Source organism: Pseudorca crassidens, chromosome 2, assembly GCF_039906515.1.
Source record: "Pseudorca crassidens isolate mPseCra1 chromosome 2, mPseCra1.hap1, whole genome shotgun sequence".
In the NCBI taxonomy this organism is placed as follows: Eukaryota; Metazoa; Chordata; class Mammalia; order Artiodactyla; family Delphinidae; genus Pseudorca; species Pseudorca crassidens.
In genome coordinates this window covers 161,491,029-161,518,169 of record NC_090297.1, presented here as the reverse complement: position 1 = coordinate 161,518,169, position 27,141 = coordinate 161,491,029, and the positions used below count along the sequence as shown (strand labels likewise).

Here is a 27,141-nt window from a genome sequence, read left to right as displayed (position 1 = left end):
TCATACATTGAACTCAATCAGATGCTTCACTTTTGAGAAGAGAAATCCTGATAAACTGTGATCTTTGCCAGGCCTTCATGGAAAAAGAGGGAGAAACAGTACAAAAGGATTATCAAGATTGTTTTGTTGTTTAATTCTAAGGTTTTTGAAATTTTATTGAAAACTAATATTTATTGTAATGGGTTTGATGGATAATCACAACAATGGCAAATCAAAAGAGCCATCATCAGTAACAATCTAGGTGAATATTCACCATCCTTGGCAAGCTAGTTCCTTTTTAAATGTAAACTTATTTGGTTGTGGGTTCTTAGTTATCCTTACTATAAATATTGTGATTGAGTTAAGTCTTACAAATATACCTACAAATAAATGTGTATATATTCCAAATACATACTTTTTCTTGAATTTACTTTACAGTTTGTCCAGTTTAAAAAATCAGCATGCTTTAGTTGGCTTTAGGGAAAGGCCAGCTCAGAATAGAAAGGGACCACTGTCAGCATCTTTCCAGAACACTTATCAAGTGAATTAACGCAGGTCACACTGGTCTCCGATTTTGAGGCATTTATCATGTGCTTTCCAGTTAGCAATAAAATATTGAATCTGATTCTACTGAGTATATGGGGGAAATGTCTATAATATTTGATAGATTTATTTGAAGAATGTGGCCACAGATAATTAAAAATTGGCCTAAGTGTAATTTATACTGACCAGCATTTTAAAATCATTTTATTTGTAGTTTAAGGTCATGCCATTGTATTCAACAAAAAAAATTTAGAAAATAGGAAAAACAAATACAGCATTACTTGTTTCTAAATTCACTTGTAAATTATTTAGTATTATTCTGGATGAAGTTGCATGGTATTTTCTCTGAACCTCAGTTTTCATGAACAAAATGAAAAGTAAGAATTGGGTAAAGCAGGTTAGAGCAGATGGAATCTTCTTACACACTAAAGTATATATTTCAATTTCTAAAGGAAAATCCTCACCCCGAAGTCCAAGGTACCTGTTTTAGACGAAGGACTAGTATCTGTTGAAAGCTGTACCTCTACAATTAGAGCAGGTAACAATAAATGTATGTATTATTTTGACTTTAGAATTATTTCATTTTAGTGTTGTGTCTAAAGAGTGTTCTATTCTTAGGACAAAAGAATCTGAATAATAATCCAGACTTTGTTATCTCAGTTATTCTCCAGTTGTTTCCCCAGCTAAAAATAGAATTCTGAGGAGGTATGTTAGCTACCAAACAGTGGGTTGCTTATAAAACACTCTTTGGTTCTCATAGTGGAAGTCTTAGAATAGCTTTTGTGGACATATTTAAAGAAGAGCAAAGTAAATTACCAGTCCCCAGCCAGACTGCACACCTGCTTTTTGATCTTCTGAGATTCAGTTATATATACAGGGAAACTTCCATATTTATTCTGTGTTTGTGGTAACATATAGCCAAGATTGGCTTATTATTATTAGAAAATAATCTCAAATGACTGAATTTGCTCCAGGGAAAATGAACAGATACATGGAATTTGTTTTTTTTGTTTTTGAGTGCCTCCTCTCAGACCCTGACTATACAGAGATGAGGAACATATATTTTCCTCATTGAACTCACAGTTGGGTTTAGGGAAAGCAGACACCTTGAATGCCTGTGCCTAGAACTTGTCTAAGCATTTCACGTGAGGACTTGTCTAAGCATTTCACATATGGTGTTGACACTGTCTGACTCTAGAGCTCATGTTCTTAACCGTTATATCCTTCTGCCTGTCACATTATGAATAGGGCTTAGGACAAGTTTGAGTAGACCTGTTCTCCCCCCACCCCACCTCGCCCATTAAGAATGTAATATATATTTACTGTAAAATAATCAGGAAATCATAGTCTCACATATAAAGTAAAAATCCCCATAACCCAGTTACCCAGTTTAAGAATCTATTATTAAGAAAGTGTCTTTTCCCTGAGTTTTTTTCCTGTGCATTTTTTTTCCCAGTATGTTGAAAGAGGAGGTAAGTGTGGTGGATGGAGAATACCAAGGATTTAAACAGACTGCTTGGGTTCATAACCCTGTTCTGCACTTACTATGTATAAGACTATGAGCTATACTTCTGTTTCTTTGTCTATAAAATTTAATAGCTTTCACTGTTAATAAAAGCTCAGTAAATGTTAGCTATTATAAATTATTAACAATTAAATTTATTATAATCAACAACTTTTTTCACTTAACAGTGTATTTAAGATATTTTTCCATGTCATTAATACAGATTAATTCTGTTTTTTTTAGTGGCTATAATAGTATTTCATAGTATGGATGTTCTGTGGTATGCTTAACTAATTGCTGATTGGTGAACAGTTTGAGCTGATGACCATTTTTGTTTGTTTTGCTGTCTCATTTCTGCAGTGAATATTATTGTGTATGCATCTTTGCACAGTCTGTGTCAGTGTTTCTTTTGAGCAGATTCCTAAAAGTGGCCTTGCTGGGTCAAGGAGTGTGCACAGATTTTTAATATTTTATTGTTTTCGCCAGTAAAGGTTGTTTAAAGAGGAAGGTGAAAGATGAGAAATTTTTCTTTATGATCCCCCCCAATTTATTTAAGTGGTAGAATATGTGGCCATTTGGATGCTTTCTGCCAAAAGGGAAATATCTAGTCCTTTTCACAGCCAGATCAAAGCCCAGATTGCATGTCCCTCATGTAATTCTGTAACGGCTCAACAAGAATAGCTGGTTGTCTAGTAGTCACCTGGTGAACATAATTTTCAGATTAATAAGGAACAAACACATCTGAGCTCCTCAGAGCAGTTTATCGTTTCACAGTAAGGGCAAGAATTATATTCTAGTTGAGAAAAACCAAAGTTGTCATTTTTAAATGTAAAATTTATCTTCTGTGTTTTATTTTTGTGGAAAGCAAATATGTATTGTTTAAACTGAGTGATTGGATACTGATGAAACAGGAGTGATATGTAAATCCTCATAGGCTTTTCCTCTTTTAAGATGTTAGAAATTTTTTGGCACTATGACAGTTTTTCAAGGAAACATTACGTGCAATGCAGCCTTTTCCCTTCTGTTTGCTTCCCCAGTTGTGTATATATCTTTTTTTGTTTGTAGCTTAAAATATGGAAGATTAACTCTCATTTTTCTTTCAGCTATGGCTGATGTTCTTGGTGATGGTGGAAGCTCTGGGCTTGTTATCTCTGAAGGCCCTATTATCTCTGAACATAGGCTTGACCAGGAAACAGCACTGAACTTAAAAGAAGATCATGAAATAGAAGTTGATGTACTAAAAGCAAGTGTTGACTTACCAGAAGAAAAGCCTCCAATTTCTGATGATTCTCCTGATACTCAAGAAATTCATGTAAAAAAAATAATTTTTCATTTCTTTGTCAGTCAGTTTTGGTTTAGTTAGGTTTCAAACCATAGTTCAAATCTAATGTATTCATTTATTTGACTACTATATGAAAACCTCTTTATAAAAATCTGTGTTCAAAAAAGTATATAAATATATTGTGGAATTACGGAGCACATCCTTTAAGTAAGAAATTGTTTTTCATGAAAACCAAAAGGCTGTGTTAAAGAAGTCACAATTTTAATAATTTAATTTTTGCTCAGTATCCGGTTCAAATGAAAGTTCTTTTAGCCATAAGAAAACAGATATTGGTTACTCTAGAGACATGTGTGACATCGAAACTATCCAGAGCGTATATTTGAGAATAATTGAGTACAGTTAAATAGGATTCTTTCCCACCCCCCACCCTCCCCACCCCCCCCATTCATACTTGTGGGAAAATGCTGTTCTGCTGGCTGGGGTTTAACTTCTTAGACGTTCCAGAAAGGTGGGGGCTTTTTTGTGTGTGTGGAGGGGGGTTGGTATTTAATATGACTTACATTTCCTAAAATTCCACCAAATCTCTTTTATTATCAACAGGCAACTTTTATATGATACATGAATTTAAGATGAAGAAAAATCACCTCTTCTAATTATTTATAGAGATGTGATTGTATAATATTTGGGAGGTTTAACTCATAGAAATGTCATGGTTATCCATATTCAGTTTCATGAGTATTGTCACCGTGAGTTAGATGGATAAAGTCCCTGTTCCTTCAGCTGGGAAGCTAACACAATTTGTGGGCATGGTGTAAATGGGAATCCTCATTTCTGGGTATTTCCAGTCTTTCATTTCACTGAATGTTTGGGGAGTGGGAAAATGTCATTGTTTAGGTGGGTGGTAATGTTCTACCTTCTTGGTCAGGAGATCTCTCTGTTACTTTCTGCCTCCTCCTTTTTCTCCCCTTCCCTTACCAAAAGGTAAATGCAAGGAGCATTCCTTCTTCCACCAAACCCTTGCAAGAGAGGTACTGAACTTGAAAGCCTTAGGAATTTCATGGTTTATGCAGCCCCAGCAAAGGGAAGAGGATTGAGTCTAGCCCAAGGGAGCTTATGTAGGTGAATTCTTCTTCAACCTTATGGGGATCATGCTGTTTAGAAAAAGTGTGGTTAGTTAGGTAATTTGGGGATTATCATTAAAACACAGTTTGGGGGTTGTTTCTTTTTCTCCAGTTAATTTTTCTTTCCTTGGGTGAGAATAGAATAAGTCCTTAATTATCACAACTGTTAGCATCATAATAATTTTTAAGGTTTTGTTAAGACTGTCTTTTTTAGCCAGGGAAATGTAGAATTCTACTTTTAATTCCATTCAGAATCTCAATCTTTTTCTATCTAGTTATTTTGACTGAGTGAGAAAGTCTAATTGCTTAAATGGATATTTTATAAAGTAAACCCATAAGTACATGCCATATCAAATGTAGTTTATGTTTAACAATTCATACACCGAGGGAGAGGTGGTCATGAAAAAAATTTATGCTTTAGGTTAAAATAAATGTATACATTAACAGTCTCTTATCTTTAATTCATTTTAGGTAATTGAACATGAAAAGCTTGAAGTTCAAGATTCAGGACAAGAGGCTAGGAATCTTTCATTTAGTGAGTTGTATCCCTCAGGAACTCTTAAGCTTCGATACAATTTTGATACCATTGAGCAACAGTTTTGTGACTTACCTGATAACAAAGACTCTGCTGAGTGTGACATTGCTGAAGTAGATGGGGAACTTTTTGTGCCACAGAGCAACTTTACCTTGATTTTGGAAGGTGAAGAAGGAGAAGTAGAGACAGGTGATTCTGCAGCATCTAATGTGCTAGCTAAAGCAGCTAATGCAGCCACTGAGGAAAAACATGTATACAGTGGGGAAAATGATAATCACGGACATGTTGCAAATTTGCCATCTGTCATAACTAGTAATCAGGAGTCCCAAAGGGTAGAGACATTACCATATGTGCCTGAACCAATTAAAGTAGCAATCGCAGAAAATTTATTAGATGTAATTAAAGACACAAGAAGTAAAGAAATTACTTCAGATACAATGGAACAGTCCATTCAAGAAAACATACCTTTAATAAGCCAAAAGGTAATGTGTTCCACCAAGTTAGCCAAATCTACATTTAAGACTGTTCAGGAAACGAGTACGGTGACTATAAATGTCAGCGAGGTTAATGACATGATTTCCTCCAGAACTCGCAACAGAGGACGTGTCCAAAACCTGAATGTCAAATCGGCACAACAGGAAGAGTCAGCAGATGTTGCTACTCCTAAGATGCTGGGACTTTCAGTTATGAAGAAAACTAGGAAAACAAAAGAAATTTCAGGGGCTTTTGAAAGTGCCTGTTCTGATGATAAAGGAATATCTCATAACCAGCAAATACCTCAAAATTCTATTACTCCTAGGAGAGGAAGGAGAAAAAAAGAAATTAATCAAGACACTTTAGAAAATATTAATTCTGTGGAACCAGAATTACAGGTTACTCCAGGTAGGGAATTAAGAAGTTTAAAATCATCTCAGCTGTTGGAACCAGCAACTGAAGAAACTTCTTTTAGAAAAGAAGTTAAGCTTTCATCTGTTACAAAAAGGACTCCTAAACGAATTAAAAAACCTCTCGAAAATCAGGAAAGTGTTGAAGTTATAAATGATCTGAAAGTCAGTAAAGTATCAAGTCCTAGCAGAAGTACCAGGAAATTGAGAAGTTCTAATTTGGAAACTTCTAAAAATACAGGATATAAACAAGGTGGGGAGTCCATTGAAGAGCAACTGCCAATTCAACATAGTAAAAGGGTTAAAAAGAAAGAAGTTAGTGCGTCAGATGTAATAGAAGATTCCAAACTTGGTTCATCCCAGTTGACTCTTCAAGCAGAATTTGATACTCCTGCTACACCTAGGAAACGTGGTAGACCAAGAAAAATTAATCCATCTGAAGATGTAGACTCTAAGGCTGTTAAGGAAGCAAGAAGTCTCAAGAAGAGAGAAGGTCTCGGCATCCAAAGGAAATCTACAAGAAACACCCCAGCTAAAAGTGAAAATGCTGATGTTGGCAAACCAGCTTTAGAAAAATCAGTTTTAGTGCCAAATGAGGAACTTGTTACAGCGATGAGCTCTAAGAAGAAGCTTACAAAAAGGACTGAAAACCAAAGCCAAAAACGTTTATTACGCTCAATATCAGAAAAATGCATAGATGAAGAAATGACAGACAAAGAACCAAATGACCGAGAAGAAAAATTGCTTGCCACAGTTGCTTTGACTAGATCTTCCCATAGCACAAGGACTAGATCTAGCAAGACCATCTTGTTGCCAGACCTTTCTGAACCAAAAAATGAGTCTTTTTTATTTTCTTCTCCTGTGTCAAAGGTTCCAAGGAAAGAGAAAGGTACTTTTATTTCTTTTCAAAGCATAATTTTCATCTCATTCAAAGTCTTCAGTTTAAAAAAAATTCTGTTGGTTCGAACATGATTAGATTTTGTGTTAAGGCACTAATGGATTATTTCTTCTAAAAATGATTTGTCGTTGCAGGGAATTCCTCCCCCTTCAAAAAACAAAAACCGATTTTGATCTTTTGATAGTAAAATTTAAATATTTTATATTTTAAAGTTTATTTTTAGGTTCAAGAATTTCTGTTTCACCATGACTTTTTAAATCCTATAATTCACTTGACATAGGTTTAATTTTTTAGAATAGTATTATTTCTCTTCATTCTGCCCTTATATCTTGTGACTTAATTTTGGTTTCTCCCCAGATAGAACTATCATTTTTGGCTCATATCCCAGGTGATGTCCACAACTTCAAATTGTTTTGAAGGGAAACAGCGGTAGAATTCTATTGATTACAATACAGAAATTATTTAAATCCATATTCCCTATTGTCTATGAACTGGCAAGGCTACATGCCCAACCTCCCTCACTGACGATAAGTGAGCTAATGATTGTACTGTTTGGTTGGTATAGTTCATACCTTCTCAACAGGAGTGATGTCTCTCCCAAAAGGGTGAAAATATCTTACTCTTTTTTATGTATAAGGCAGAGATATACATAAAGTACATAAACAGATATACAGTATTATCTGTGCTATTAAGATTTCTTGCGGGGTGGGGGGAATTCAGTGAGGGAGACAATTAAGGAAAAAGGTCTAAAAAGGTGCTGATAAAGATTAGGGACTTGTAAGTAAAGTAGGTATCTTTGTTGTTCTACTAAACTTTTTTAAACTATTGCATGCATTTTTAAATGCATTAGTGAACATCCTATATAGTTGCTTCCTGACTTGGGGAAGGCCAAGAGAAAGATAAGTCATTTAAAAACCTGCAAACTGAAATTTTCTGTCTTCAACATTCACTGTGTAAAAACCTCTTTAAGTATATTGTATTCATGAAGTCCAGTTGTTATATTTACATAGCACAAGCCCAGGAAAGGGCCTTTTGCCATAGAATTGATCATTTGACCAAAAAATGATCTGTAGTTATAGGAGATTTTGGTAGTACTGTATAATCCAGTTTTTTCATGCTGTTGGGAAAGTGTGGTTATGCTTATACTTGGCATGGAGGAAAATGAAATGACCAAATGTGTGAGATTTTAGCTGACTTTACTAAGCTGCTATTTTAGATAAAAGTTAAAATGAAAAAGAACAGTGAGTGGTAGAAGAATGTCATTAACAATTCTTTTATACTTTTCTAATGACTTTTAGAGTATAGTAAACACAAAATTTGGGGGTTCTTTTGGTAGAGCATAGCCAAATATCTCAGTGATTCTGATATTTGTTATCTTTACATAGTCGTCATCTGTATACATGTTAGCTCTAACTTTTTTCTGTAATAAAAATAATATATGCCTGCCACAGAAAATTAGAAATTAAAAGTATTTAGTCAACTAGAGGACCAGTAACCACTGTTCACATTTTCTTGTATATCCTTCTAGTTGAATATATAGTTTGTTTTTTATAAAACCCAACAAACTACGGTTTGTGTATAGATATATATACTGCTCCTCCCACCTCCTACTTATTTCATGAGCATTTTTCCTCAAAACCCTGAGTGTTCGTGGTTTTGTATTTTTTTGTTTGTGTTTTACACATGGATAGAGTCCACGTGTGGCATTTCGTCTCACTTATGTGCCGCAGATCACTCAAGCATTCTCCTGCCAGGTATTTGAATTGTCTTCAGATTTTCTGGTATTAACAATAAGCATCTTCTAGTATGAGGTTAGAGAGAGGTTAGATAAGAAATTTGGGACTGAGATTTCTCACTTCTGCCACGTACTAGCTGGGCAGAAAATCATTTAACCTTTCTGAATCTTGTTTTCTCATCTTTACAGTGTGGGTAATAATGCCTACTACGTAGGGTTCTTGTGAGTATTGAGTATTCACTACTTTTTGTTAATTAACACCATCATTAGTTTCCTTTCTTATTTTGCCCTCAGATTATAGTTTCTGCACTCTTACAATACCTTCTGTCCCTTGTGCCTATTCAACTTGCATTTAAAAAAAAAAACTCCTTCAAGGAGGGGTGGGAGGTACAGAGAAGAGTGGATACAGAAATGATTAGAAAGCTGGAGGCCACCCTCTATTTAATTGAAACATGTCGAAGAAACAGATATCATAGAATCACTAACTAAAAAGAATGTAAAGCTTTACATTTCAATAGATTTTCTCAAATTCCATTACTCAGCAGCAGATATTTAAGAAGGGTTTGCTGTATACCTGAGTCTATACTAGGCTATACATTCACCAGTTCGTTTGATTCTCAGTATAACCCACTGTAGTACAGGTACTATTATTCCTTCTTTCCACAATGAGGAAATTGAAATTCAGTGAAACTGAGCACCCACATCGCCCAGGTAATGAATAAATACTGATGTCTTGGAGCCGATTCCTGCTGGCTAGTGAGAGCCAGTTGTTAAATATTCAGGAATTTTGTGAGCCAGCTATGGAACATTTATAGCACAGAAATAAGCAAATGCTGTAAATCAGAGTTGCGTTTTTTGTTGTTGGTGGTTTTTCCTTCCCAGAAAGCTGTTTACCAGTACATTATTGGGTTTGAATCTATAGGACTTTTGAACTTCTTAGGCCTTAAGTAGCACTGGCCACCAAAACTTACCCTCAGGAAGCTTACCAAAGTACGCAAGGAGTTGAAAGTATAATAAAGTCTTGTCTGGCTAATAGAAGCGTATGGAAGGAATGGTGGGGCCGAACATTTTTGCACGTGATAATGTATTTTTGTATTTCCTTCTTTATTCCTTTGGGTGCGGTGGGGAACTGTAGGTGAAAAATATGAGCTGGTCTTTGAAAAGCCGAAGAAGCTGTTGCTCCTGGTAGCCTGGAAAAAGAAAAATAGAATGTATCATTTTCATAGAGCATAGATTTATTTGCCTGTATCTTAACTGCAAAAGAGAGGAGTTACCACCAGTGCCACTTATGCCACTTATCAGCTGGGAGCAGAGATGACTTTTATTTCTGACCCTCTTTTGTTAAAAATCACATGCTTTACAGAATTTGATATCTTATAGAACTCTTGATTGTCCCGGTAGGTGAAATATCATTGAACTATAATTTGGGAATTTTATTCCAAAGATTTGTAAATTATATTCCTGAAATAATAACATTATAACATGCAAACATCCATAAAGCACTTACCATATATTAACATTATTCTAATCTTTAATCTCCACAGTAACTTTAAAGGGCCATTTTGAATCTCATTTTATAGAAACTGAGGCAGAGACAGGTTTAGATAACTTGCTTTTTGTCCCACAGCTAATAAATCCAGAAGCTAGGATTTAATTTCTGGCAGACTGGTTCAACTGCACCATGCCACTTCCATAATTACATTGCTAAACTGCCATTAATATGGAGACTCTATAGTAAAAACGGGAAGAATCTGTGATAAAGTGTGTGATTTTTTTTTTTTTTTTTTTTTTTTTTTTTTTTTTTTTTTTTTTTTTTGCGGTACACGGGCCTCTCACCGCTGTGGCCTCTCCCGTTGCCGATCACAGGCTCCGGATGCGCAGGCTCAGCGGTCATGGCTCACGGGCCCAGCCGCTCCGCGGCATGTGGGATCCTCCCGGACCGGGGCACGACCCCGTGTCCCCCTCATCGGCAGGCGGACTCTCAACCACTGCGCCACCAGGGAAGCCCGATAAATATTTTTAATTACATACTTTCAAGTAATTCTTAATTAAACCATTTCTATTTGTCTATGGAAAATCTTCCTATCAGCCTGTTTTTTCTGTATTGTTACTTTCTGTTTGCTTTTTTCCTGTTATGCTGTGGACTTTTCTGTTGTTCCCCTTGCGTGGAACAACTGGCTCAGAATAAGCTGAAAGGAAAGAAGGTTTGAGTCTCTTCTTTGTAAATAAAATTACTTTTAAAAATAAAAACCTTGCCTCTGGAAAAGTAGGAATTATGAAGCAAAGTAGCTCAGGTTACACAGGGCAGGCATACCTGGGAGATATTTGCAGATTAGGTTCCTTACTATCACAATAAAGCAAATATCACATTAAAGCAGGTCACGCAATTTTTTTGGTTTCCCAGTGCATGTAAAAGTTATGTTTACACTATACTGTAGTCTTTTAAGTGTGCAATAGTCTTTTTTAAATGTTCATACTTTAATTATAAAATACTTTATTGCTAAAAACTGCTAACCATCATCTGAACTTTAAGCGAGGCTAATCTTTTTGCGATAGTAACATCAAAGATCCCTGATTACTGTAACAAATATAATAGTAATGAAAAAGTTTGAACTACTGGGAGAATTACCAAAAATGTGACAGAGACATGAAGTGAACAAATGCTATTGGACAAATGGCACTGATAGACTTGCCACAAACCTTCATTTTGCCATACCATATTTCAAACCTTCAAATATGCCATACCTCTTTTTATTGTGCTTTGCGTTATGGCCCTTAACTGCACTTCACAGATCTTGCTTTTTGTTGCAAGTTGAATTTATATGTCTCTATACATAAAATAGATATATATAAATAGATATACAGTGTTTTGTTCTTTCTTTCTACCTTTCTTTAGCTAAAAAAATAGAGGCTCCTGTGCAGCTGCAAGAATTAGTTTCGGATTTATCTTCTCAATTTGTCTTCTCACCTCCTACTTTAAGGACCAGGCGGAAAAACACATCTAATACATCCAAACTTGTAGCTGAACTGGTAAGAAATGCATGATTTTATTTGCATGTGTATTTAAACATGCTTTTTATTTTTTTAAGCAATGCTTCCTACATAAACTTCTTTAAAAAAGAGCAGACATTTATACTATTAAGTCCAAAATAGTCTTTTCTGCACTTTGGGGGATACTACCTTTAAGACAGATTGGTATGTTACTCGTGGTTTATTATTGGCAGCTGCAGTTTAAATTACCTATTAGGGGAAGGGTTTTTAAATTGTAGTGTCCCACCATAATTATCTGGATGTATTTATTTAAAATGTAGGTCCCTGACCCCCCTGGAGTGTCATCCACAGACCACACTTGGAGAGAGAGTGTTTCAGAACTGACTAGTTGCATGTAACTCTAAAATAAAAATAGTTCAGGGATTGAATGTGAGCATGATACCCTTATATTTACCAGTTTTAATTCATAGTATGTCTTGAATTATCTGCTGTGAGCCAGTTACTATACAAGGACAAAGGCACAAAAATAATTCAGGCAGATTCCTTGTTTTTCAGGAGTTCAGTTTAATTGAAGAGGCAAAAATACAGATAATTATTGCACAGCATGATAAGAATCATTTATACCCAGATAACCCTGTAGGCCCTGTAGGTAAAGGAGATGGGCATTGCTGGAGGAGAAGACAGCAGATGCAAAGGCACAGAAGCCTGGTGATGCATGAGGAAGGGGGTGGGGCTGTTCACAAACTAGCAAATAGCCATGTGCATGCTTTAAGTAGTTTCGGTGAAAAGGGAATTCTAGGGAGGAAAAATAGTCACTGGTGGCCTAATTTTTATGCCGCGAGAGCCTGGATTTGGACAGAGTCAATAGAACAAAAGGGCAGGGGACAATGGAAACATTCCAGAATAAAATTGATAAGACTTGGAGATAACAATGTGTGGGGATAAGGGATAATGAGCTGTCCTAGATGACCAAGGTTTCTACCAAAAAATATAAGGAGTCCATTTGATATTTGTTAAGTTTAAATTCATTTAGCACTGTTTGGCTATATTCCTTGACTCAGGGTGGAACTTCTTAGTTTAGATTTCAATTGTTTAATTACATAAAGTTCATCTTTTAAAATTTTTAACCTATAGGAAGATGATGCTCAATCAATTGAAACTGTGGCAAAGCAACAAGTGAAAAGAACCAGGACTGCAAAAACAAAACAAGCAAGCAAGTAAGACTTTTTCTATGCTATTATTTTTTTCCGTTTTGTTTCTTAAAATTAGAGAAGACTCTTAACTTAAAAAGAGAAATTAAGCTTATCAGAAAAGGGTAATTCTTAGGGGCATTTATCTGCACTGGCTCTGTGTAATTGTTAGATTTCACTGCAGAAGGTGGCTTTCTTATATAGCATGAAAGCCCATTCATTCGTCCTTTTTAAAGAAGGGTATCACCTCACACCAGTCAGAATGGCCGTCATCAAAAAACCTACAAACAGGGCTGCCCTGCTGGCGCAGTGGTTGAGAGTCCGCCTGCCGATGCAGGGGATACAGGTTCGTGCCCCGGTCCGGGAAGATCCCACATGCTGCGGAGCTGCTGGGCCCGTGAGCCATGGCCGCTGAGCCTGCGCTTCCGGAGGCTGTGCTCCGCAACGGGAGAGGCAACAACAGTGAGAGGCCCGCGTACCGCAAAAAAAAACCAAAACCTACAAACAATAAATGCTGGAGAGGGTGTGGAGAAAAGGGAACCCTCTTACACTGTTGGTGGGAATATAAATTGATACAGCCACTATGGAAAACGGTATGGAGATTCCTTTAAAAACTAAAAAAGAACTACATATGACCCAGCAATCCCACTACTGGGCCATATACCCAGAGAAAACCATAATTCAAAAAGACACATGCACCCCAGTGTTCATTGCAGCACTATTTACAGTAGCCAAGTCATGGAGGCAACCTAAATGCCCATCAACAGAGGAATGGATAAAGAAGATGTGGCACATATATACAACAGAATATTACTCAGCCATAAAAAGAAATGAAATTGAGTTATTTGTAGTGAGGTGGATGGACCTAGAGTCTGTCATACAGAGTGAAGTAAGTCAGAAAGAGAAAAACAAATATTGTATATTAACGCATGTATGTGGAATCTAGGAAAATGATATAGATGACCTTAATTGCCAAGCAGAAATAGAGACACAGACGTAGAGAACAAATGTATGGATACCAGGGGGAAAGGGGGGCAGTGGGAGGAATTGGGAGATTGGGATTGACATATATACACTACTGATACTATGTATAAAGTAGACAACTGATGGCAACATACTGTATAATACAAGGATCTCTACTTAATGCACTGTAGTGTCCTAAATGGAGGGGATGTATGTATATGTATGGCTGATTTATTTTGCTGTGCAGTAGAAGGTAACACAAAAAGCAACTATACTCCAATAAAAATTAATTAAAAAGAAAAAAGAAGGGTAGTAGTAGTTGAATACCCACTGAATCTTTGTTTTTACAATGAGCTGGGGGAAGGGAGTGGGATGTTTCACCTTAGTAAAGATAGATAACTATCAGTAAAAATCGTTAAAAACTTTTTAAAATTCTATGATTATTTCACTATTAGCGATTAAAATTTCATCCATGGGGAAATTACTCCATTTCAGATATATTTTGCTTAAGTTGAATTTCATAAAAGTACAAAGTAATCAATCCATTTTATCTTACTTTAGAAACTGATTTAACGAAAGCTTTTGACTATAATAACACTACATATAAATTGGCTTTCTGTATATGTGGAAAACTTCATATTATGAAAATATATACACAGTTGCTAATTGCTGGTGTTTGAGAATTGTCGTTTCTCATACATCTCATTATGGGCCTGCTGGGCTCTCATTCCATGGACTGGCTACTGGTACTTGACCCCTCCTTGTAACCCAGCAGTATTAATACATATGAAACATTTAAATGAAAATTCAGCAGTAATTGTTTTGAGTATCCCAATCATAAAGAAAATTTCTATCATGTGAAACCTTAACTCTGCCTCTGATTAGTTTGACTAAAGTTTTATTTCACTTCTCCTTTATAAAATAAAGCACTAGAAAAGACTAATCCCTAAAATTTCTTTCAATATATTGGGAAGCCAATTACATTTTATATTATAACATGTTTATTGTTACTTAAATTAAATCTTTATTTCAGAAACACAGAAAAAGAAAGTTGGTCACCTCCTCCAGTAGAAATTAAGCTGATTTCCCCCTTGGCAAGCCCAGTTGATGGAGTAAAGAGCAAACCAAGAAAGACTGTAGAAGTAACAGGAAAAAGTCTTGGAAGGAGCAGGAAGAAATTGTCTTCTTTTCCAAAGCAAGTTCTACGCAGAAAAATGCTGTAATTTTTTTCCAGTTTTTAACGTTCACCTATTTGTAAAGTCATCAGAATTGTGTGGATTATTAAAAATCATCTAATTTGGAAGAAAAATAATTTATATAAATTATTGTAAATTTTTGTAAACAGAATGTCTTCAATAAGTAAAGTAACTCCATATGGAGTGTGATTCTTTTAGTCCAGGCAGTTTTTTCTATTTTATATATTAAGACTTCATACATTTATATAATATGTAAATATAGCTTATTATTGGAATGTTAAATAAAGTGTATACTTCACAGTAGTCTGTGTGTCTGTTAGATTTTTGAGAGGGGATTTCTGTTTTAATAATGATTTTATATGCTAGTAGGTATTGGTTCCATTTTTTGTCTCTGTGGTTAAAAGTATTAGACCAATTTTAAAATGAAGATGATCGAACTGTTTTTTTTAAGTTGCTGTTTTATAATGTATGCACTTTGTTTCTGTGATTAAGATTTCTAATCATAAATTGGGAAGGCTGTTACTGTATTGAAATTGAATTATGGGCATGTAATTTTGCCACTCTTTTGTAGTTTAACATATTTTGTGCATTCTACCTCAAATTAGTAATTTTCCAAGTAATGCATTGGTTAAATATAATGTTGGCATTTCTTGTTCAGCAAGCTTAAAGGCTGTTATCCTTCAAGTCTCTTAATTATTCAGAGACTGATTATCCAGGTTAGACTGACCGGTTCACTGCTCACTAGCAACTTCTTAAAAGGGTTTGAGTAGTCAGAAAGGAAATGTAAAATACATCTGTTTCGTGGCTATTCAGTGCACCTTGTATGTGCCTGATATTCATAGAATGAGAAGTCTGATCAAATTTTATAAAGATTCTTGCTGTGAAGGAGCTTGCTACTGAATCGCAGAAGTCCCTTAATATTCAGGTTTTAAAATGACAAATTCTCATAGGACCTCAGGCACAGAATATTGAGGATGGGTAAAGAGTGTGAGTAAATGTGGAAAAGGAAGAGAAAAACCACTGTTCTCTGCAATGTGACTGTGTGCAATTAAGTGGTGATGCTTGATGTGGGCTATAAAATTCATCAATAAATAAGTATTGTAAAATTATAACAGGTAATTGATAGTGTGTAATGAATGGACCATTAATAATTGATTGTCTAGAAACAGACTGCTTTTGCTGGCTAAGCTTTCAGTGTTTCAGTGTGAAGCATAAGCAGTGTACTTTCTACATTATTTTTATACCAAATAACACGAATAATGGGAAAATGATGAAAATGCCTATGCCAAGTATTGACAGTGTGAGAGTGGCAGTACGAGTGCGGCCCTTCAGTCAGGTTAGTGATAAATGTTACATTGCCTTGTTGAAAGTTTGACTATGACTTTCACTTTATTAATTTTTTTAATAATGATTATCAAACTTGTATTTAAGCTGCTTGTCATTTACCGAATATTAAATTTAAATTAACTTGTTAAATGGGTAATTTAAAGATCTAAACATAATTCAGAAAACACTTCATTTCATTCGTTTGAGCGAATAGCACAATAAAAAAATTGACAAGAAAAACGTATTGTCAAGTTAATAATTTTTTAAATCAGTCCAGTTTGGTGAATATAGACATGTGCTATGTATTTTTAATAATGTACTTTTTGCCCCTCAAAAACGATAGGTCATAAGCAAACGAATTCCCAGTTCTGAATGAACTCTGCATTTTACAGGCTTTTATGTATAATTGTATTTATATAACTTTACAGAAACACCAGTCGTTAAACAATTTATGGATTATACTCATTCTGGGACCTTTAGCAATTGGCCTATCTTTGATTATCAATGGAATAGTTGAATCTTAAGATAACTGTTAACAGTTGACCCCTTCAGCAGAGTTTTGATTGTTTGTTGTGGCTCAAACGCTGAACTAGAAACTGAGGATACAGTGTACCGTCTATGTATGTTAATAATTTATTATTATTATGTATGTACCGTGGTAAGGTAAATCATCTTGGCACCCAGAGAAAGATCAGGTGTAGTTCATTCTGCCTGCACAGAACTTGAAGACTTCTGGAGCTAGAAGCATTTGTGATGACCATAAAGGATAAGTAAGATTTGGATAAGAGTATGCTAGAACGGCATGCAAAGGTTTATTTGACAGTAATTAATTCTGAATGGGATACAGTGTAATGATGACCTCATATTACATCTTTTTTCCTGCTTGTACAATTTGCCGCTGCTTCTTTCTTGTCCATTAAAACAAAATACTGCTTTGCACATTTTCAGTTGGTATCAGTTCTGCCCTGTCCCTTGACATTCCTCTATATTGCAGAAAATATTTTAGCAATCAGGCAGATATATGATTAGATAACTTTATATGTATAACTAGACAACTTCAAGTGTAGCAGATATTTAAGGTTTCTAAAGTGGCATAGTTTCTCAGGGAACTGATGCAGAAAATGTCAAAGAATTAACTTGTGATCAGTAAATTAAATGTTTTGGCCAAAAGGAAATAAAACCATTTTATGACCTAACCCATCAACACATTGAAAGTTATTCCAGGGGTATTTTTCACTGGACTTTAATATCACTAAACTAACTGCAAGTTTTAAACAGTTAACAAGGATGTAGAAATGGGCAGTAAAGCAGTTACATAATTATACAGCCTTTAGGTCCACTAAAAGTGATTGCATTTGATTCAAATCTACCAGCAAAGTTGGTTATCTTCGACTAGAATAGTAGCAAGGAGGAAAGAGAATGAATTCAAGAGGTGGTTTGGGGGTGAAGAGTTATGGATCACACCTGGACAACTGTTATACTGCCTTGGTGACCTAGACCCTGCCCAATTTTCTAACTTCATATCCAGTCTCTATCTTCACTGTGGGATCAGAGAACCAACTTTATGAGACTTCCTTTGTAAGAAAAAGGCCGTCAGGAGCCTTTGAAGTCGGATGAACTTGGGTTCAAAACCTGACTTTATCACTTACCCACTGTGTAGCCTTCACGTTTTTAAGCTCTGAGCCTTGAATTCCTTACGTGTAAAATGGAGATATTGATATCTCACAGGGTCAGTGTTACAAACACTGGATGAAATGATCTGTAAGTTAGCACTATGCTTAACAAGACAAACTTTTAATAGTAGCTGCTATAGTTATTTTCACCATAGTATCAATATCTCTTAAATGGTTTTATTGAAATTATAATTTATATTCTATACATTTAACTCAATTTACAGTGTATAATTCAATTATTTTTAATATATTCACAGATACATGCAACCATCACCATGGTCAGATTTATTGATAGAACATATTTGGCACCTCAAAAAAGAATGTACTTTTTTTTTTTTTTTTTTGAGGACGATATTTGTTTTTCTCTTTCTGACTTCCTTCACTCTGTATGACAGTCTCTAGATCCATCCACGTCTCAACAAATGACCCAATTTCATTCCTTTTTATGGCTGATTAATATTCCATTGTATACATGTACCACATCTTCTTTATCCATTCGTCTGTCGATGGGCATTTAGGTTGCTTCCATGACCTGGCTATTGTAAATAACGCTACAGTGAACATTGGGATACATGTGTCGTTTTGAATTACGGTTTTCTCTGGGTATATGCCCAGTAGTGAGATTGCTGGATCATATGGTAATTCTATTTGTAGCTTTTTAAGGAACCTCCATACTGTTCTCCATAGTGGCTGTATCAATTTACATTCCATTAACAGTGCAAGAGGGTTCCATTTTCTCCACACCCTCTCCAGCATTTGTTGTTTGTAGATTTTCTAATGATGCCCATTCTAACCGTTGTGAGGTGATACCTCATTGTAGTTTTGATTTGCATTTCTCTAATAATTAGTGTTGTTAAGCAGCTTTTCATGTGCCTCTTGGCCATCTGTATGTCTTCTTTGGAGAAATGTCTATTTAGGCCTTCTGTCCATTTTTGGATTGAGTTGTTTGTTTTTTTAATATCGAGCTGCATGAGCTGTTTATATATTTTGGAGATTAATCCTTTGTCAGGTGTTTCATTTGCAAATATTTTCTCCCATTCTGAGGGTTTTCTTCTTGTTTATGGTTTCTTTTGCTAGCAAAAGCTCTTAAGTTTAATTAGGTCTCATTTATTTATTTTTGTTTTTATTCCCATTACTCTAGGAGATGGATCAAAAAAGATCTTGCTGTGATTTATGTCAAAGTGTTCTTCCTATGTTTTCCTCTAAGAGTTTTACAGTGTCTGGTCTTACATTTAGGTCTCTAATCCATTTTGAGTTCATTTTTGTGTATTGTGTTACGGAGTGTTCTAATTTCATTCTTTTACATGTCGCTGTCCAGTTTTCCCAGCACCACTTATTGAAGAGGCTGTCTTTTCTCCATTGTATATCCTTGCCTCCTTTGTCATAGATTAGTTGACCATAGGTGCGTTGGTTTACCTCTGGGCTTTCTATCTTGTTCCATTGATCTGTGTTTCTGTTTTTGTGCCAGTACCATATTGTCTTGATTACTGTAGCTTTGTAGTATAGTCTGAAGTCAGGGAGTCTGATTCCACCAGCTCCGTTTTTTTTCCCTCAAGACTGCTTTGGCTATTTGGGGGTCTTCTGTGTCTCCATAGAAATTTTAAGAGTTTTTGTTATAGTTCCATAAAAAATGCCATTGGTAATTTGATACGCATTGCATTGAATCTGTAGATTGCTTTAGGTAGTACAGTTGTTTTCACAATATTAATTCTTCCAATCCAAGAACATAGTATATCTCTCCATCTGTTGGTATTATCTTTAATTTCTTTCATCAGTGTCTTATAGTTTTCTGCATACAGGTCTTTTGTCTCCCTGGGTAGGTTTATTCCTAGGTATTTTATTCTGTTGGTTGCAGTGGTAAATGGGATTGTTTCCTTAATTTCTCTTTCTGATCTTTTGTTGTTAGTGTATAGGAATGCAAGAGATTTCTGTGCATTAATTTTGTATCCTGCAACTTTACCAAATTCATTGATTAGCTCTAGTAGTTTTCTGGTAGCATCTTTAGGATGCTCTATGTATAGTCTCATATCATCTGTAAACAGTGACAGTTTTACTTCTTCTTTTCCAATTTGTATTCCTTCTATTTCTTTTTCTTCTCTGATTGCCAAGGCTAGGACTTCCAAAACTATGTTGAGTAATAGCGGTGAGAGTGGACATCCTTGTCTTTTTCCTGATCTTAGAGGAAATGCTTTCAGTTTTTCACCATTGAGAATGATGTTTGCTGTGGGATTGTCGTATATGGCCTTTATTATGTTGTGGTACGTTCCCTCTATGCCCACTTTCTGGAGAGTTTTTATCATAAATTGGTGTTGAATTTAGTCAAAAGCTTTTTCTGCATCTATTGAGATGATCGTATGGTTTTTCTTCTTCAATTTGTTAATATGGTGTATCACATTGATTGATTTGCATATATTTAAGAATCCTTGCATCCCTGGGATAAATCCCACTTGATCATGGTGTATGATCCTTTTAATGTATTGTTGGATTCTGTTTGCTAGTATTCTGTTGAGAATTTTTGCATCTATACTCATCAGTGATATTGGTCTCTACCTTTCTTTTTTTGTAGTATCTTTGTCTAGTTTTGGTATCAGGGTGACGGTGGCCTCATAGAATGAGTTTGGGAGTGTTCCTTCCTCTGCCAGTTTTTGGAAGAGTTTGAGAAGGATGAGTGTTACCTTTTCTCTAAATGTTTGATAGAATTCAGAGTTTGAGAAGGATGGGTGTTAGCTCTTCTCTAAATGTTTGATAGAATTCATCTGTGAAGCCATCTGGTCCTGGACTATTGTTTGTTGGAAGATTTTTAATCACAGTTTCAATTTCATTACTTGTGATTGGTCTGTTCATATTTTCTATTTCTTCTCGGTTCAGCCTTGGAAGGTTATACCTTTCTAAGAATTTGTTTATTTCTTCCAGGTTGTCCATTTTATTGGCATAGAGTTTCTTGTAGTAGTCTCTTAGGATGCTTTGTATTTCTGCGGTGTCTGTTGTAACTTCTCCTTTTTCATTTCTAACTTTACAGATTTGAGTCCTCTCCCTCATTTTCTGGATGAGTCTGGCTAATGGTGTATCAATTTTGTTTATCTTCTCAAAGAACAAGCTTTTAGTTTTATTGATCTCTGCTATTGTTTTCTTTGTTTCTATTTCATTTATTTCTGTTCTGATCATTAGGATTTCTTGCCTTCTGCTAACTTTGCGTTTTGTTTGTCATCTTTCTGTAGTTCTTTTAGGTGTAAGGTTAGATTATTTATTTGAGATTTTGCTTGTTTCTTGAGGTAGGCTTGTATAGCTATAAACTTCCCTCTTAGAACTGCTTTTGCTATATCCCATAAGTTTTGGATTGTCGTGTTTTCATTGTCATTTGTCTCTAGGTATTTTTTGTTTTCCTCTTTGATTTCTTCAGTGATCTCTTGGTTATTTAGTAACGTAGTGTTTAGCCTCCATGTGTTTGTGTTTTTTACGTTTTTCCCCCTGTAATTCATTTCTAATCTCATAGCATTGTGATCAGAAAAGATGCTTGATATGATTTCAATTTTCTTAAATTAACTGAGGCTCGATTTGTGACCCAAGATGTGATCTATCCTGGAGAATGTTCCGTGCGCACTTGAGAAAAAAGTGTAATATGCTGTTTTTGGATGGAATGTCCTATAAACATCAATTAAATCTATCTGGTCTATTGTGTCATTTAAAGCTTCTGTTTCCTTATTTATTTTCATTTTGGATGATCTGTACATTTGGTGTAAGTGAGGTGTTAAAGTCTCCCACTGTTATTGTGTTACTGTCAATTTTCTCTTTTACAGCTGTTAGCAGTTGCCTTATGTATTGAGGTGCTCCTATGTTTGGTGCATATATATATATATTTATAATTGTTATATCTTCTTCTGGGATTGATCCCTTATCATTATATAGTGTCCTTCCTTGTCTCTTGTAACATTCTTTAAAGTCTATTTTATCTGATATGAGTATAGCTACTCCAGCTTTCTTTTGATTTCCATTTGCATGGAATATCTTTTTCCATCCCCTCACTTTCAGTCTGTATGTGTCCCTAGGTCTGAAGTGGGTGTCTTGTAGACAGCATATACATGGGTCTTGTTTTTGTATCCATTCAGCAAGCCTGTGTCTCTTGGTTGGAGCATTTAGTACATTCACGTTTAAGGTAATTATCGAAATGTATGTTCCTATGACCATTTTCTTAATTGTTTTGAGTTTGTTTTTGTAGGTCCTTTTCTTCTCTTCTGTTTCCCAGTTAGAGAAGTTCCTTTAGCATTTTTTGTAGAGCTAGTTTGGTGGTGCTGAATTCTCTTAGCTTTTGCTTGTCTGTAAAGCTTTGATTTCTCCATTGAATCTGAATGAGATCCTTGCCGGGTATAGTAATCTTGGCTGTATGTTCTTCCCTTTCATCACTTTAAGTATATCATGCCACTCCCTTCTGGCTTGTAGAGTTTCTGCTGAGAAATCAGCTGTTAACCTTATGGGAGTTCCCTTGTATGTTATTTGTCATTTTTCCCTTGCTGCTTTCAATAATTTTTCTTTGTCTTTAATTTTTGCCAATTTGATTACCATGTGTCTCCGTGTGTTTCTCCTTGGTTTTATCCTGTATGGGACTTACTGCGCTTCCTGGACTTGGGTGGCTATTTCCTTTGCCGTGTTAGGGAAGTTTTTGACTATAATCTCTTGAAATATTTTCTCGGGCCCTTTCTCTCTGTCTTCTCCTTCTGGGACCCCTATAATCCGAATGTTGTTGCATTCAATGTTGTCCCAGAGGTCTCGTTGGCTGTCTTTATTTCTTTTCATTCTTTTTTCTTTATTCTATTCTGTGGCAGTGAATTCCACCATTCTGTCTTCCTGGTCACTTATCCGTTCTTCTGCCTCTGTTATTCTGCTATTGATTCCTTCTAGTGTAGTTTTCATTTCAGTTATTGTATTGTTCATCTCTGTTTGTTTGTTCTTTAATTCTTCTAGGTCTTTATTAACATTTCTTGCATCCTCTTGATCTTTGCCTCCATTGTTTTTCCAGGGTCCTGGATCACCTTCACTATCATTATTCTGAATTCTTTTTCTGGAAGGTTGCCTATCTCCACTTCATTTAGTTGTTTTTCTGGGGTTTTATCTTGTTCCTTCATCTGGTACATAGCCCTCTGCCTTTTCATCTTGTCTATCTTTCTGTGAATGTGGTTTTTGTTCCACAGGCTGCAGGACTGTAGTTCTTCTTGCTTCTGCTGTCTGCCCTCTGGTGGATGAGGTTATCTAAGAGGCTTGTGCAGGTTTCCTGATGGGAGGGACTGGTGGTAGGTAGAGCTGACTGTTTCTCTGGTGGGCAGAGCTCAGTAAAACTTTAATCCACTTGACTGCTGATGGGTGGGGCTGGGTTCCCTCCCTGTTGGTTGCTTCGCCTGAGGCAACCCAACACTGGATCCTACCTGGGCTCTTTGAGGGAGCGAATGGCAGACTGTGGGCGGGCTCATGCCAAGGAGTACTTCCCAGAACTTCTGCTGCCAGTGTCCTTGTCCCCATGGTGAGCCACAGCCACCCCCCACCTCTGCAGGAGACCCTCCAACACTAGGAGGTAGGTCTGGTTCAGTCTCCCCTGGTTTCACTGCTCTGTCCCCTGGGTCCCGATGCGCAAACTACTTTGTGTGTGCCGTCCAAGAGTGGAATCTCTTGTTTCCCCCAGTCCTGTCGAAGTCCTGCAGTCAAATCCCAGTAGCCTTCAAAGTCTGATTCTCTAGGAATTCCTCCTCCCATTGCCAGACCCCCAGGTTGGGAACCTGACATGGGGTTCAGAACCTTCACTCCAGTGGGTGGACTTCTGTGGTATAAGTGGTCTTCAGTCTGTGAGTCACCCACCCAGCACTTATGGGATTTGATTTTGCTGTGATTGTGCCCCCATACCGTCTCATTGTGGCTTCTCCTTTGTCTTTGGATGTGGGGTGCCTTTTTTGGTGAGTTCCAGTGTCTTCCTGTCGATGATTGTCCAGCAGCTAGTTGTGATTCTGGTGTTCTCACAAGAGGGAGTGAGAGCACGTCCTTCTACTCAGCCATCTTGGTTTCAGGCCCAGGATGTCTGTACTCTTTAGCTATCATCCTTATTCCCCCTATCCTAAACAACCATTAAACTAATCCCTGCTTCTGCATATTTCCCTGGTCTGTACAATTTGTATAAATGGAATTATATAGTCTTTTATGACTGCCTTCTTTCACTCAGCATAATGTGTTCCAGGTTTATCCATGTTGTAGCATATGTCAAAAATTCATTTCTTTATGGCTGGATAATCCATTGTATGGATATACCACATTTTGTTCATCCATTCCTCAGCTATTTGGTGTCAGGGTTGTTTCCACCTGTTAGCTATTATGAATCATGTTGCCATAAACATTTGTTTACAAGTTTTTGTGTAGACACGTTTTCATTTGGTTATATACCTATGCATGGAACTGCTGAGTCATACAGTAACTCTATGTTATCATTTGAGGAATTGCCAGACTTTTCCAAAGCAGATGCACCATTTTATATTACTACTAGCAGTGTATGAGGGTTCCAGTTTCTCTAATTCAGGCTAACACTTGTATCTTACTTCATTATAGCCATTATAGTTGGTGTGAAGTGGTATCTCATGGTTTTTCAGGTAGACTGCCTATTTCCTCTTCATTTGTTAGGTCTGGTGGGTTTTTATCTTGCTCCTTCATCTGCTGTGTGTTTTTCTGTCTTCTCATTTTGCTTATCTTACTGTGTTTGGGGTCTCCTTTCTGCAGGCTGCAGGTTCGTAGTTCCCGTTGTTTTTGGTGTCTGTCCCCAGTGGCTAAGGTTGGTTCAGTGGGTTGTGCAGGCTTCCTGGTGGAGGGGACTAGTGCCTGTGTTCTGGTGGATGAGGCTGGATCTTGTCTTTCTGGTGGGCAGGTCCACGTCTGGTGGTGTGTTTTGGGGTGTCTGTGGCCTTATTATGATTTTAGGCAGCCTCTCTGCTAATGGGTGGGGTTGTGTTCCTGTCTTGCTAGTTGTTTGGCATAGGATGTCCAGCACTGTAGCTTGCTGGTCATTGAGTGAAGCTGGGTGTTGGCGTTGAGATGGAGATCTCTGGGAGATTTTTGCCATTTGATATTACTTGGAACTGGGAGGTCTCTTTTGGACGGGTGTCCTGAAGTTGGCTCTCCAACCTCAGAGGCACAGCACTGCCTCCTGGCTGCAGCACCAAGAGCCTTTCGTCCACACGGCTCAGAATAAAAGGGAGAAAAAGTAGAAAGAAAGAATTAGTAGAAGTAGAAAGAAAGAAAGAAAGAAAGAAAGGAGGGAGGGAGGGAAGGAGGAAGGAAGGAAGGAAGGAGGGAAGGACGAAAAATGAAAGAAAGAAGATAAAGTAAAATAAAGTAAGATAAAATATAATAGAGTTATTAAAATAAAAAAATAATTATTAAGGGGAAAAAAAAAACGGACGGATAGAACCGTAAGACAAATGGTGGAAGCAAAGCTATACAGACAGAATCTCACACAGAAGCATACACATACACACTCACAAAAAGAGGAAAAGGGGAAAAAATAATATATCTTGCTCTCAAAGCCCACCTCCTCAATTTGGGATGACTCGTTGTCTATTCAGGTATTCCACAGCTGCAGGGTACATCAAGTTGATTGTGGAGCTTTAATCCGCTGCTTCTGAGGCTGCTGGGAGAGATTTCCCTTTCTCTTTGTTCTCACAGCTCCCAGGGGCTCAGCTTTGGATTTGGCCCTGCCTCTGCGTGTAGGTCGCCGGAGGGCGTGTGTTCTTCTCTCAGACAGGACGGGGTTAAAGGAGCAGCTGATTTGGGGACTCTGGCTCACTCAGGCCGGGGGTAAGGAGGGGCACGGAGTGCGGGGCGAGCCTGCGGCGGCAAAGGCCAGCATGGCATTGCACCAGCCTGAGGCACACCGTGCATTCTCCCGGGGAAGTTGTCCCTGGATTCCGGGACCCTGGCGGTGGCGGGCTGCACAGGCTCCCCGGAAGGGAGGTGTGGAGAGTGACCTGTGCTCGCACACAGGCTTCTTGGTGGCGGCAGCAGCAGCCTTAGCGTCTCATGCCCGTCTCTGGGGTCCGCGCTTTTAGCCGCGGCTCGCGCCCATCTCTGGAGCTCCTTTAAGCAGCGCTCTTAATCCCCTCTCCTCGCGCACCAGGAAACAAAGAGGTAAGAAAAAGTCTCTTGCCTTTTCGGCAGGTCCAGACTTTTCCCCAGACTCCCTTCTGGCCAGCCGTGGCGCACTAACGCCCTGCAGGCTGTGTTCACGCCGCCAACCCCAGTCCTCTCCCTGAGCTCCGACCGAAGCCCAAGCCTCGGCTCCCAGCCCCGCCCGCTCCAGCGGGTGAGCAGACAAGCCTCTCGGCTGGTGAGTGCCGGTCGGCCCCGATCCTCTGTGCGGGAATCTCTCCGCTTTGCCCTCCGCACCCCTGTTGCTGTGCTCTCCTCCGCGGCTCCAAAGCTTCCCCCCTCCGCCACCCGCAGTCTCCGCCCGCGAAGGGGCTTCTAGTGTGTGGAAACCTTTCCTCCTTCACAGCTCCCTCCCACTGGTGCCGGTCCCGTCCCTATCCTTTTGTCTCTGTTTATTCTTTTTTCTTTTGCCCTACCCAGGTACGTGGGGGGTTTCTTGCCTTTTGGGAGGTCTGAGGTCTTCTGCCAGAGTTCAGTAGGTGTTCTGTAGGAGTTGTTCCACGTGTAGATGTATTTCTGGTGTATCTGTGGGGAGGAAGGTGATCTCCGCGTCTTACTCTTCCGCTATCTTCCCGGAAGCCTTCCGTATCTCAAGGCTTTGATATGCATTTTCCTGATGACTAATGATGTCATGCATCTTTTCATGTACTATTGCCTATTAGTATATCTCCCTTGGGAAAATGTCTGTGCAGATCCTTTGCTCATTTTTATATTGGATTATCTTTTTATATTGAACTGTTCTTTATATACTCTAATACAATTTCTTACTAGGTATATGATTTGCAAATCTCCCAAAGGGTCATCTTTTCATCCTTTGAAACACAAAAGTTTTTAATTTTGAAGTCCATTTTTTTTAATTGTGCTTTTGAGGTTATATCTCTCTTTGCCCAATCCAATGTCATGAAGATTTATGTTTTCTTTTTTAGTTTTAGCTCTTACATTTAGGGCTTTGGTCCATTTTGAGTTGATTTTTATATATGATGTGAGGTAAGGATCCAAGTTCATTCTTTTCATGTGGCCATTGAGTTTTCCCAGCACCATTCCTTCTAAAGGCTATTCTTTCTCCATTTTGGCAGCCTTGTTGAAAATCAGTTGATCACAGATGTTTGGGTTTATATCTGGATTCTCCACTTCATTACATTAGTC

At 37.4% G+C, this 27,141-nt stretch overlaps 2 protein-coding genes across 4 annotated transcripts in view; both read left to right on the top strand.

Annotated features, from left to right (window-relative positions):
• Positions 1-15,933, top strand: part of AHCTF1 (AT-hook containing transcription factor 1) — a 79,450-nt gene extending 63,517 nt beyond the window's left edge. For 2 of the 3 annotated variants that reach the window (XM_067729555.1, XM_067729553.1), the window contains exons 31-36: positions 975-1,072; positions 3,130-3,338; positions 4,901-6,737; positions 11,378-11,511; positions 12,607-12,689; positions 14,659-15,933. In XM_067729555.1, coding sequence (XP_067585656.1) covers positions 975-1,072; positions 3,130-3,338; positions 4,901-6,737; positions 11,378-11,511; positions 12,607-12,689; positions 14,659-14,848 — 2,551 coding nt within the window. In that variant the 3' untranslated portion in view covers positions 14,849-15,933. The remainder of the gene's footprint in view (positions 1-974; positions 1,073-3,129; positions 3,339-4,900; positions 6,738-11,377; positions 11,512-12,606; positions 12,690-14,658) is intronic. The other variant, XM_067729554.1, reaches the window with a different exon arrangement.
• Positions 15,934-16,088: 155 nt separating this feature from the next.
• Positions 16,089-27,141, top strand: part of LOC137209558 (kinesin-like protein KIF28P) — an 85,523-nt gene continuing 74,470 nt past the window's right edge. Inside the window, 1 exon segment of the mRNA XM_067711183.1 lies at positions 16,089-16,157. Coding sequence (XP_067567284.1) covers positions 16,089-16,157 — 69 coding nt within the window.